Raw genomic sequence first — 12,498 nt, 5'->3', positions numbered from 1 at the left:
CCTCAAAAAAAACTGTCTTTTTTTTTTTAACAAGAGATATAGAAGGTGCTGTTGTCTGCAGCAGACCCTCAGACTTACTCCATGCCGCATTTATTAAAATTCTTATTTTCCTACTTAAGGCTACATTCACACGATGTATGCCCGCCGTACTATGCATACATCGGCGCCGGGGAGAGGAGGAGGGGATGAGCGTCGCTCACCCCCGGCCCTCTCCACAGTAATATATGGCGCACTGCGCTGTATTCCTGTGAAAGTTAGGACATGTCCTATCTTTCTCCCGGCTACAGAACGGTGCTGCACTGTACCGCTCCCATAGAGTGCCGTGCGCCCATTGCCATATATGGGGGACGTATATACGCCATATATACGTTCCCCATACGTTTGTGTGAATATAGCCTTACTTATTGCATTATAACATGTTTCAGGATGTGGGGGTTTACTGTTCCAAATCACCCTGTATCTTCCGTCCAGACCTGCAATAAGAAAAATAAACCAAACACTTAGGACATATTCACACAAACGTATGGGGGAACGTATATACGGCCGATATACGTCCCCCCATACATCGCTATGGGCTCATGGCGCCCAATGGGAGCGGTATGGAGCAGCACACGCAAGGCACCGTACCGCTCCGTACCCCGTAGAAAGATCAGAGAATGATAGGACATGTCGTGCACCATATACTCGTATGGAGAGGTGCTGGCGTGAGTGGCGCTCTCTCCCCTGGCAGTGCCGTGCTATGGTACAGCGGGCAATGGCAGTGTGAATGAAGCCTTGTCCGCAACTCCCTGCATCTGCGCAGATGGAAGTAATCTATAGTGTACTGCACTGGCTTCACTGTAGCAACACATAGCCGACAGGAGCACTACAGAGAAGTAGTGCCTGTAGTTGATTACTGGTAAGTGTCCCAAACCGGCCTGACAGGTTCCCTTTAAACTCCTCATAACTCACATACTGCTGATGTTTTAGCTAATGTAAATTGCTATCCATTTATTTTACTATTCATGGGGCTTTTTTTAAAAAAAATTTTAAGCCAAATATCTATGTATGGCACAGGTGTCACGCACAAGGGACACCTGTGTTGACTGGCCCGGCCCCTTCCACTGGCGCATTGTCACTGTCTCAGTGACTACAACGCCAGCAGAGTGTGCAGAGCGCACTTGCATGGACATTCATACATAGGTGCGCTGTGCTTCGCTACTTACGCACGAATGTCACATGTCATTTACGCCCTTTGGCTGTGTGCCCCACCTTCCCCTCATCACCGCTCCGTATCCCCGCAACCGCGCTGCATCAGAGGTACATGAAATAAATAAGTACAGGTAGCGAATTAGTAGCTGCTGTACCTTCTTTATGGTGTGCAGTGACCGCATGGGCTACCCCCTGTGAGAGATGGCTACCTTGTATTTGTATGGTTTCTCCGATTTTTTTAAGAATATGTTCAGCTTTCTGGTTGCTTTCAGAGGGCTCATTGTGCTGGTATTGCTGCATGTAACTACTTCTTAACGGCTAGGCAAGAGGTTTAGTATCTACATAAATTTGATAATCGGCCCTTTTAAGGCAACCATAAGACTGATGTGGCCCCTGGTGAAAATAAGTTTAACAACCCTGATATATGGCATCACTGCAAGGCACATAACACAGATGATTTTTTTTTTTTTTTTTTTATCATGGTAAAGGACCTGTGATGATGTCATGACTGGGAAGGGTCCTGTTTCTGTTCTGTTGAAAACAGAAGAACAAGTTTTGAAAACAGATGATTAGTACAGATGCCTGTTATCAGAGCAGGAGACAGACTTGTACATGAGTCACTACAATGATCAGACCAGGACTGTGCCTCTTCCCAATCACAATATCATAACAAGTTCACTGCTTCAGCATAGGATTCGCTACATGGTCTTCTATTCTAAGGGTTGTATTCTCTGTGCAGAGACATACACAGTTGAAACTCCCTCTAATGGCCAGCAGTGGGAGATATTTAAAATAATTACCGTATATAATCGAGTATAAGCCAAGTTTTTCAGCACAAAAAAAAATGTGCTTATACTCGAGTCTATGAAAAACTCTGTACTCACGCCCCCGCAGGTCCTCTTTTGTCTTCAGCTCCAGCTCAGTGTTCCTGTGCGCTGCGTCGCACACACCATGACATCAGCCGCTAGCTGAAATCATAGTGTGTGCGCCGCCATCAGCACACACTAGGATGTTGGAAAGCAGCTGACGTCATGGTATGTGCGACGGCACCACCCCGGGACCCGAAGACAGAGCTGAAGACAAAAAGAGAACCTCGGGGGGCGTCCGAAAGGTGAGTACAGAGTTTGTTGTTTTAGGCTGAGCAGGGGGCTGCTGGCTATATACAAGGGGGCAGGTGCTGGCTATATACCAGGGGACATGGGCTGCTGGCTAAATACTAGGGAGATGTGCTTGCTGGCTATATACTACTGGGGGCTTACGGGCTGTAAACTGGGGAGGCTGTGACCAATGCATTTCCCACCGTCGGCTTATACTCGAGTCAATAGGTTTTCTCTGTTTTTTGTGTTAAAATTAGGTGCCTCTGCTTTTACTCGAGTATATACAGTATATAATTTTTAATCTTTCCTGAAATAAATAAAATTCCCCGAAGATCCCTCAAATATCAGCAAATAATTAAACAAATCACATTGTCACGGGAGTTAACATTTCCTGCAAGTTAAATGAACACAATAAAGCGATGCAAATTTTGAGATGTTTTTACTATTTCAATAACGGTCTGGAGTTAATTTGCGGATTATATTTTCTGCAAAATAACAAAAAAAAATATATTTTTCATTATTTTTGTAATTATGAATAATAACACGAAAACAACAATTATATATTTATAGTTAAATCCTTGGAAAAACAGTGAAAATCACAGTGAAGTAGATTATGATTAAGGAAAAGGTGACTACAACTGTTACAGCTAGTGCGGCAATGTTGAATTTCCGAGCAGTGGCGCCATATTCTCTTGCTCCAACGTAATCTTTAAAAAGTTTCCGATCTCGGGACTGTGACAAGAGAGAAGCAAGATAAAGCAAGGGATTAATTTAAACAGCAGTGCTGCAGGAAATTAGCATATAATCGGGTCACTTTCACATTGCGATATTGTCACATATTGGTGTTTTAACACACCAATACCATCAGATGTACCATCAGATTGACTGATGATAAACTAGTCTGATTTAAAATCTCATCCTGATAAAAACATCTTTTATTATAAACCCAGAACAGTTTTGCCCAAAAAAAAAAAAAAAGGATTTAAAATGATTCAAATTAGTCTGAGGTGTCCCAGTTTACATCACCTGAGCGCCTCGGTTTATAATGTATTTACTTGCCCTCACTCGTCCAGTAACACCAGGTCATCAGATCTCAGCAGAGAGGACCCGGAGGGAATGGACGAGTGTGGAGGAGTGAATAAATGATAAGCCGAAGCTCTTAGGGGCATTCAGGTGACTTAAGCCAGAGACACTCAGACTCTAGACGTTCTGGATTATAATAAATCAGAAGAAGATGACCATGTGAGTAGGAATAGTCTATATTCTGATATGTCCTTTAAAAGGCTACTCATCAGTAGGTTTGGTCCCTAACATTTTTACCTTACCTTTGTCGGTGGGCACATTCCTTTAGATTACAGGTCATAAAGGCAGCTGGGTGGGGGGCTTTGGTGACTTGAGCCCACATCGCACATAGTAAAGGGGAGGTCAGGAAATCTCACTTCACTGTACCCAATGTTCAAGTCATGAGTATTGAATCAAGGAGTACTTACCTTGGCTTCACTATATGAAGTGCACATGCCCCAAGGGTCCAACGTGAACTCAAGTCACCACACTGGAATTGTCTTTACCAAAAGTTATGCTGGCAGCTCAGGATCCCCTAAACTGCTAACAGGAGGCCAAACAGAGTTTTCAAGCACTTTTGGTAATTTTTTAAGTTTCTTTAGAGGGATGGCTAAAGCATTTTTGGGCATTTTTTTTCACCATGAAATCAACTAAGAAACTCATAATGACTAAACCAAAGCATCTATCAAAATAAACTTTCTGGCACTCCTCTACACACACACACACACATGCTGCTGCAATGGTCTATGGTACCCTGCAGTGTTCGTAAAGCAGACAGAGGCATCTAAGTAGTTAAACACCCACATTCTCATTGTTAGAGCAGCCACGTGCCGAGTACCAGGATGTAGCGACAATATAACAACTTAACAACCCAAAGCTGAAACTTAATCTTAAAAGGTATAGAACAAGATGTAATATATACGGTATATGACTGCTATGCCAAAACTGTACACAGATTCTGTTTCATTTGCTCTGCCCAATTCGATTGAATAGAGTTGAGAAGTAACACCAGAAACAACCAGCGTTTTCAGAAACGGAAACGCATTTCTTATCCAGTTCTTATCCAGTACAACCCGGATAAAATCATGAAAACTATTTCCCCTTTGAAGTAATGCTAAGAAGGCGGCTAATATTTGATGTTGGTCTTACCCATCACTCACCTTTACAGAGTATGACAGCGCCACTAATCCCAGGCAGAATGCGTTGCAATGAATAATGTTGAAGATGGACCAAATCAAGTCATCTCGTATAAGTTGGGGATCTTCCTGTATGACCACCACTGTGGAATGAGCATTTCCTGGCAGGTTGTGGCCGGAGTTTATAAGTCCTCCAGAATGTGCATTTGTGAAAATGGGAAGTGACATACCGTCTGAATCCATGCTGAAGGCTGTAATAAGAACTGGATGTGAATAGCACAAAGTGAATAGTCACAAGATGAGAAAGAAAGGAGGAGTCAAATAACCCAATTTCATTTCCTCGGGACCCTGATGTAAAACATGAAAACAAACTAATAGTAAGTAAATCAACAGGACAGAAGGTTTTATATTAAAGAACTTGTCACCAGGAGACCCATTTTTAGCACTCCCTCAGTCCCCACAGAGCATAGTACATACACTGCCAAAGAGTTGTTATGCCAAAAAAAGTAATGTTATATAGAACCATGTGCTGTGTGACTGGGCACCTGGGAGTGGCTGTAGAGGAGCAGGGGGCGCCACTAAGCCAAGTGATGGGCGTTTTCATATATCTGAAAAGTACACATGGAGGAGCAGTTTCCCAAGGCTGGTCCTTTGCAGCCACTCCCAGGTTCCTAGTCACTGAGCACATGGTATTGAAATGTAGTACATAATCTTTTTTGTCTGTAAAACCTATTTTTTATACAAAAAAACACTTTGGCAGTGCATGTACTATGCTCTGCCGGGACTGGAGGAGTGTTAAAAATGGGTCTCCTGGTGACAGGTTCCCTTTAACCCCTCACCGACACGCGCCGTGTTGGGTCCCGGTGCATGGAGAAGCCTCATGGGTTGAGCCCTCTCCATAGCCGTTAAGTTTTTGCTGCATATTACTGGCAACACCTGCGATCGGCGCTAGCGGGTATTTTCTCGTTTATCGCCCCCCGGCAAAGCTGCCGGTGGCTAAAAAAACCCCAAAAACGGCGCTTTGTCAATCTTGCCGAAGATTGTCGCTGCCTGTGGCTGTCTTGTTTTAACCCATTTATTACAATGCGCTGATTGTACTGTAGTATGGCAGTATATGATAGGATTTATCAGACAACCTAGGGTTAAAGTACCCTAGGAGGTCTAAAAAATTAGTAAAAATAATAATAATAATAAAAAAAAAATTCAAATCACCCCTTTCCCTAGAAGTCATATATATATATATATATATATATATATATATATATATACACATAAACAGTAAAAATCCTAAACACATTAGGTATTGCAGTGTCCAAAAATGCCCGATCAAACTATAATAATGGTTTTTCACTGCGTTTAACCCCGTAATGGAAAACAGCGCCCAAAGTCGAAAATAGCACTTCTGAATTTTATATATTTTTCAAAATGGCAAAAAAGGTCGTACAGTCCTAAAAATTGTAGCATTGAAAATATCATCAAAAGTGGCAAAAAGTGACGCCACTAGAGATGAGCGAGTATACTCGTCCGAGCTTGATGCTCGTTCGAGTATTAAGGTACTCGAAACGGCTCGTTGCTCGGACGAGTATTTCCCCTGCTCGAGATCGAGCATTTAATTAAAAAAAACACAGTGAAGAATAGAATAAAAACAGTGAACACAGTGACCACGGGATCATTTAAGTGAAAAACACAGTGAAGAATAGATTACAGATGTTCGGCACATCTGCTCGGGAGATACGTGCGGAACGGTGCGAACAAAATAGTATGTGAAGAACACGGGGCAGCAGCGCGCAGAGACAACGGGGCAGCAGCGCGCAGAGACACCGGGGCAGCAGCGCGCAGAGACACCGGGGCAGCAGCGCGCAGAGACACCGGGGCAGCAGCGCGCAGAGACACCGGGGCAGCAGCGCGCAGAGACACCGGGGCAGCAGCGCGCAGAGACACCGGGGCAGCAGCGCGCAGAGACACCGGGGCAGCAGCGCGCAGAGACACCGGGGCAGCAGCGCGCAGAGACACCGGGGCAGCAGCGCGCAGAGACACCGGGGCAGCAGCGCGCAGAGACACCGGGGCAGCAGCGCGCAGAGACACCGGGGCAGCAGCGCGCAGAGACACCGGGGCAGCAGCGCGCAGAGACACCGGGGCAGCAGCGCGCCCAGAGATCGGGAGACTTCAGTGGAAGAAGAGGAGCGGATCCCGGGACAGCGCATCTCCGACAAGTAAGCAGATGTGCAGAACATCTGTAATCTATTCTTCACTGTGTTTTTCAGTGCGTTTTTCAATTAAATGATCCTGTGTTCACAGTTTTTATTCTATTCTTCACATCTGCTAACTTGTCGGGAGAGAATGTACGCGCGGAACAGTGAAGAATAGATTGCAGATGTTTGCATACATCTGCTAACTTATCAGAAGACATTCTTTTTCAATTAAATAATACATTTTATTCCCGAACCATGGTCCCTTTGAAAAATGCTCGACTGATGAAAAATGATTGACTTCAATGGGGCTCGTTATTCGAGACGAGCACTCGAGCGTCAGGAAAAGTTTGTCTCGAATAACGAGCACTCGAGCATTTTAGTGCTCGCTCATCTCTAGACGCCACCCACATCTCCATACACCAAAGTATGAAAAAGTTATTAGCACCAGAAGATGGCAAAATCCCCCCAAAATTTTTGGACAGGAGGTTTTAATTTTTGTAAATGTATGAGCACATTATAAAACCTATACAAATTTGTTATCCCCGTGATCCTACCGACCCAAAGAATAAAGTAGACATGTCATTTGGAGAGCACAGTGAAAGCAGTAAAATCCAAGCTCACAAAAAAAGGGCACAAATGCGTTTTTTCACTATTTTCACATTTGGAATATTTTTCATGCTTCCCAGTACACGACATGGAAAATTAAATACGGTCATTATGAAGTGCAATTTGTTACGCAGAAAACAAGCCATCACAGAGCTCTATATGTGTAAAAACAAAAAAAAGTTATAGATTTTTGAAGGTTGGAAATGAAAAAAACTAAAACAAAAAAGGGCCAGGTCGTTTAGGGGTTAAAAAAGATTAAAGTAAAAATACATGTTCTACTGTGGCCGATTACTGGCCGATTATCATACATACTATCAGAGTAGATAAAGTTATAAAAAGGTTGATCAAGAGGAAGGTCAAGAAATAATCTTCAATGTTGAAGCCAATTGACCCAATAGTAGAGAAAAATTCCATCCCGGCCCATAATATGGTCAGAATCACTCCCTGGATCAACATCAAATTGACTCTTCCAGAAGAGAAGAAGAAAGGATCAATCATGTGGAATGGTAACGGTGGATCCATTATGCAGCCGCTCCTGGGGAGCATGTGTTATTTGGAGATCATACAGTGGTAGCTCAGAGGTCATCGGATTTGTCAGTATGTATTAAAATGTCATCCCTTGGAGCAAACCCTCACTTGCTTGGCTTGTGGAAACAAACCCACATGCAGGTCAGATCCCATGGACCGAGCACAGTGTAGGGGAGAGGAGCCCTTGGCTCATACAGAAATATGTAAGTAACAGTGTTCAAAAGTTATAACCATATAAAGGGACGCAAGTCAGAATCCAAAAAATGGGACTGAGCCTTAAGCTACAAAATGGCTGCATCCTTAAGGGGTTAAAAACCGATGGCCAGATTTTTCCCACCGATTCCATTCACTTGCAAAGGTGTCCGTTATTACATCTTCTGTTATTTGAGTGGATAATTGGACGCAAAATGCTGAGTCATTTTTTTCTTCAAATGTAACAGAAGGCTTAGGGTGATGTCACATGTGGCGTTTTTGGTCCGTTTTTGGCAGTTTACCATGCGTTTGGCTGCTTACAACCCGTTTATCTACTAAGATAATTGGGAAAAACGGACCAAAAACGCCATGTGTGGCATCACCCTAAAAGAAGACTGCTTTCCATCATCATATTTACATGTAAAACGGATGGTCTTGATTTGTAGCAGTTTTTTCCCATCAGTTCCATTCGCTTAATGAACATGCTCCGATTTTATACATTCAAAAGACCTCTATTGGCCAAAGCAGAGGCATTAAAAAAAATTAATGGCTATAAAATTATGAAAAACGTAAACTAATTAATACTAGTGTTAAGCTCTATGTGTGAGCGCACCCTAAGCGCATATTTAAACTTGGCGCTGGCATTTTAAAACTCAATAAAGAGGAGATTTGCCCAATTACATTGCAGTTAACATTGCGCTCACAAAACGCATGCGTTAACATTGCATGTGTTTTGTAAACGCAGTGTTAACAGTGATGTCATTAGGCAAATCTCTTCTTCTCAGCTGCTGTATTGCGTCTGAAAACACATGCGTCAACGCAAGTGTGAACACGCCCTGAGGGTGCGTATCCACAGGGCATTTTTTGTCTCCTTTTTGATCACATCCAAGTGGGACGGGGCTTGGCCAAAACATATAAAAATGCATTTCCAATGACATGCATGCACGTTTTAGCCCCCCTCTTACTTGCGTTTCGGATGCATTTAAAAATGCGACAAAGACACCACATGTAGACGTGCACTCAAACCTGTGTCAAAATCCCTACAGACTTTCTTTTGGCCAGAATTGGTAGCATTACCTCTCCAGACTCTACTAAAAAATATAGAGCAGGTTGTTTCCCAGATATGACAGGGATTTGGGGATTATTCCTGACAGAAAAATCAATGTAAAAATTCACCGTGTGAACCTACCCCTGTAGTGACACACTTTTGTAGTTGCACTGAGGTATAATTGTACTTTTACTCATATATAATAACACACATTACATAGGGACACTTATACGTACAGAAGCCGGGAGGGTTCAGTCCTACTGAAGAAGCAAGTACTTTACCTCATGAAGGACTTTCCCGCCGATAACGCTGATTGATAGAAGAGCTGTCAGTCAAACGTCTCCTCCAATCAGCTGTTTTATCATTGCTGCGTGTAACCAATCAGACTCAGAGCAGTGAAGACATGAGCGGGGAGCAGCAGAAAAACTCTCTGCTCCGTGTAACCCCGCCCCCTCTGACTGAAAGACCAGAGCCTTCCCCCAGGGATATCGCCAACCTCTATAAGCGCAGTGCTGCCGCCTCATGGGCGGAGGAAGTAACTGCTGCTGCAGATATATACATGAAGTGTTTAGATGGGGACAATATATAGTATACGAGACGGCAGCTACAGTGTAAAGTAAGTACAAAATTGTGTCTAACAGAAAAGGGCAGCAGCAGGTTTTGTATGGACAGTGCAAACATCAACTTGGTACAACCCCTTTAAAATTTAAAGGAATCTACCATTAAAATTCACGATGATAAACCAGGGGCGCTTACTCATAGATCCAGGCACAGTGGCTGTGGTCATCTTCTTATATTTATCAATGTTCTCCCGCTTTCAAAAAATCAACTTTTAAAATGATGCCAGTGAGCTAAGAGTTCTGGGGGACATTATCAGAGCCCCCCTGACTGTTACACTGTGCAGGAGCACTTCCCCCTTGCATATTTTTTGCAGGAGAGGCTGATAGTCTGCTGTGTGTGCAGGTCTTGCGAAGCATCCACAAAAAGCTGTGAGGATAGTAGAGGATTAGATTGGCTGAATTTTAATGCCTGTAGGACCCGCATACATGAATGTGTTTTTCATGAATCAATAAGGAAGCTGTAGAGAACTCCGGCCTCCTCCTCTGGCCCCCCTGTCCTCCGGCCTCCTCCTCTGGCCCCCCTGTCCTCCGGCCTCCTCCTCTGGCCCCCCTGTCCCCCGGCCTCCTCCCCTGGCCCCCCTGTCCTCCGGCCTCCTCCTCTGGCCCCCCTGTCCTCCGGCCTCCTCCTCTGGCCCCCCTGTCCTCCAGCCTCCTCCTCTGGCCCCCCTGTCCCTAAGCCCACTCCTGTGACCCCCTGTCCCGAAGCCTCCTACTCTGGTCCCCCTGTCCTCCGGCCTCCTCCTCTGGCCCCCTGTCCCTAAGCCCCCTCCTGTGGCCCCCTGTCCCGAAGCCTCCTCCTCTTGTCCTCTGGCCTCCTCCTCTGGCCCCCTGTCCCTAAGCCCACTCCTGTGGCCCCCTGTCCCGAAGAATCCTCCTCTGGTCCCCCTGTCCTCTGGCCTCCTCCTCTGGCCCCCTGTCCCGAAGCCTCCTCCTCTTGTCCTCTGGCCTCCTCCTCTAGCCCCCTGTCCCGAAACCTCCTCCTGTCCTCCAGCATCCTCCTGTGGCCCCCTGTCCCTAAGCCCACTCCTGTGGCCCCCTGTCCCTAAGCCCACTCCTGTGGCCCCCTGTCCCGAAGCCTCCTCCTCTTGTCCTCTGGCCTCCTCCTCTGGCCCCCTTGTCCTCCAGCCTCCTCCTCTGGCCCCCTGTCCCGAAACCTCCTCCTGTCCTCCAGCATCCTCCTGTGGCCCCCTGTCCCTAAGCCCACTCCTGTGGCCCCCTGTCCCTAAGCCCACTCCTGTGGCCCCCTGTCCCTAAGCCCACTCCTGTGGCCCCCTGTCCCTAAGCCCACTCCTGTGGCCCCCTGTTCCTAAGCCCACTCCTGTGGCCCCCTGTCCCTAAGCCCACTCCTGTGGCCCCCTGTCCCGAAGCCTCCTCTTCTGCTCCCCCTGTCCTCCGGCCTCCTCCTCTGCTCCCCCTGTCCTCCGGCCTCCTCCTCTGCTCCCCCTGTCCTCCGGCCTCCTCCTCTGCTCCCCCTGTCCTCCGGCTTCCTCCTCTGCTCCCCCTGTCCCTAAGCCCCCTCCTGTGGCCCCCTGTCCGAAGCCTCCTCCTCTGGCCCCCTGTCCCTAAGCCCCCTCTTGTGGCCCCCTGTCCCGAAGCCTCCTCCTCTTGTCCTCTGGCCTCCTCCTCTGGCCCCCTGTCCCTAAGCCCCCTCCTGTGGCCCCCTGTCCCGAAGCCTCCTCCTCTTGTCCTCTGGCCCCCTGTCCCTAAGCCCACTCCTGTGGCCCCCTGTCCCGAAGCCTCCTCCTCTGGTCCCCTTGTCCTCCGGCCTCCTCCTCTGCTCCCCCTGTCCTCCGGCCTCCTCCTCTGCTCCCCCTGTCCCTAAGCCCCCTCCTGTGGCCCCCTGTCCCGAAGCCTCCTCCTCTGCTCCCCCAGTCCTCCGGCCTCCTCCTCTGGCCCCCTGTCCCTAAGCCCCCTCCTGTGGCCCCCTTTTGCGGACATATGCTTCAGAAACAGATTACACAATGTCGCAAGGGCTCCCAAAACTGACATCTCTTCCATTGTTTATAGCCGGAGAACAGCACACATTCATGTGCAGGTAATCTTAAATGGGTTCTCACAAGTATAGAGGTTAACACCCCACAGCATAGGGCAAAACAAGGTAATTGGTCAGACTGCTGGGACCCTCAATCATGAGAACAGAACTCGGGTGAATGGGGATCTTGTTCTCACTTATGGGTGTAGAGGCAGGACGAGTGTGTGCCCTGCTGCTCCAGTCACTGTTGGAGATACTGTGCTCGGCTTTGTCCGCCATTCCCATTTAACTGAATGTAGTGGCAGGACACATGCTCATCCTGCTGCTCCACCCTTCATTGAGAACTGGATCCTTGTTCACTGGATTTTTGGGGGGTCCTGTTCATGTGATCAGTAAAGTTCACAGAAGTTTGACCTTTATCAATCACCTTGTTATCCCCCAAACAGTTGTACAGGAAATAACTACTTTAACCCCTTCCCGACATTTGACGTAATAGTACTGCATCGCGGGAGGTGCGTTCCCGCAAAATGCAGTACTATTACGTCAAGCTTCTGGCCCCGGCTCCTGAACGGAGCCGGGGCCAGAAGCTGCGGGTGTCGGCTATATGTTATAGCTGACACCCGCCTCTAACACCCGCGATCGGAGATTTCTCCGATCGCGGGTGTTAACCCCTAACACGCCGCTGTCGCGCTGACCGCGGCATGTCAGAGGCATTTAAAGTTAATTAAATGCGAATCGGACCCCCCCCCGCGGCGCTTACCGGGGGGGTCCGCTCCTCCGATCGCAGCCCCGCATCTGTATTGCACTGTGTAACCTGTAAAAAAGCTTGAACAAGTGATCAGAAGATCACTTGT

General features: G+C 46.9%; 1 protein-coding gene across 9 annotated transcripts; it reads right to left on the bottom strand.

Moving 5' to 3' along the window:
- Positions 1-2,710: 2,710 nt before the first annotated feature.
- LOC140071164 (interferon-induced transmembrane protein 3-like) lies at positions 2,711-9,503 on the bottom strand. Of its 9 annotated transcripts, none has more exons than XR_011849080.1 (3): positions 9,334-9,503; positions 4,511-4,749; positions 2,711-3,020 (listed from the first exon to the last, which is right to left on the bottom strand). XR_011849080.1 is itself a non-coding variant. In XM_072118523.1 (3 exons), exons 1-3 carry the CDS (start codon positions 9,010-9,012, stop codon positions 2,859-2,861), a joined length of 432 nt encoding a protein of 143 aa, XP_071974624.1. In that variant the 5' UTR covers positions 9,013-9,027; the 3' UTR covers positions 2,711-2,858. The 9 variants fall into 9 exon arrangements, 1 of the variants encoding a protein (XP_071974624.1); XR_011849077.1 differs by having other exon boundaries at positions 4,511-4,737; positions 9,289-9,500; XR_011849076.1 differs by having other exon boundaries at positions 4,511-4,737; positions 9,334-9,500.
- Between the last annotated feature and the right edge of the window lie 2,995 nt (positions 9,504-12,498).

Source organism: Engystomops pustulosus, chromosome 7 (genome assembly GCF_040894005.1).
Source record: "Engystomops pustulosus chromosome 7, aEngPut4.maternal, whole genome shotgun sequence".
Taxonomy (NCBI): domain Eukaryota; kingdom Metazoa; phylum Chordata; class Amphibia; order Anura; family Leptodactylidae; genus Engystomops; species Engystomops pustulosus.
Note: the sequence above shows the minus strand (reverse complement) of the source record. Positions and strands in the feature narration are given on the sequence as shown.

Excerpts from the sequence above, each read along its gene's own strand:
- LOC140071164 (XM_072118523.1), bottom strand. The coding sequence starts at position 9,012 with ATGTGGTGTCTTTGTCGCATTTTTAAATGCATCCGAAACGCAA. Across the intron at positions 4,738-8,969 it reads TAAATGCATCCGAAACGCAA|CCTTCAGCATGGATTCAGAC; the intron begins GTAAGAGGGGGG and ends TTCTTATTACAG. Across the intron at positions 3,021-4,510 it reads CGCTGTCATACTCTGTAAAG|TCCCGAGATCGGAAACTTTT; the intron begins GTGAGTGATGGG and ends CTCTTGTCACAG.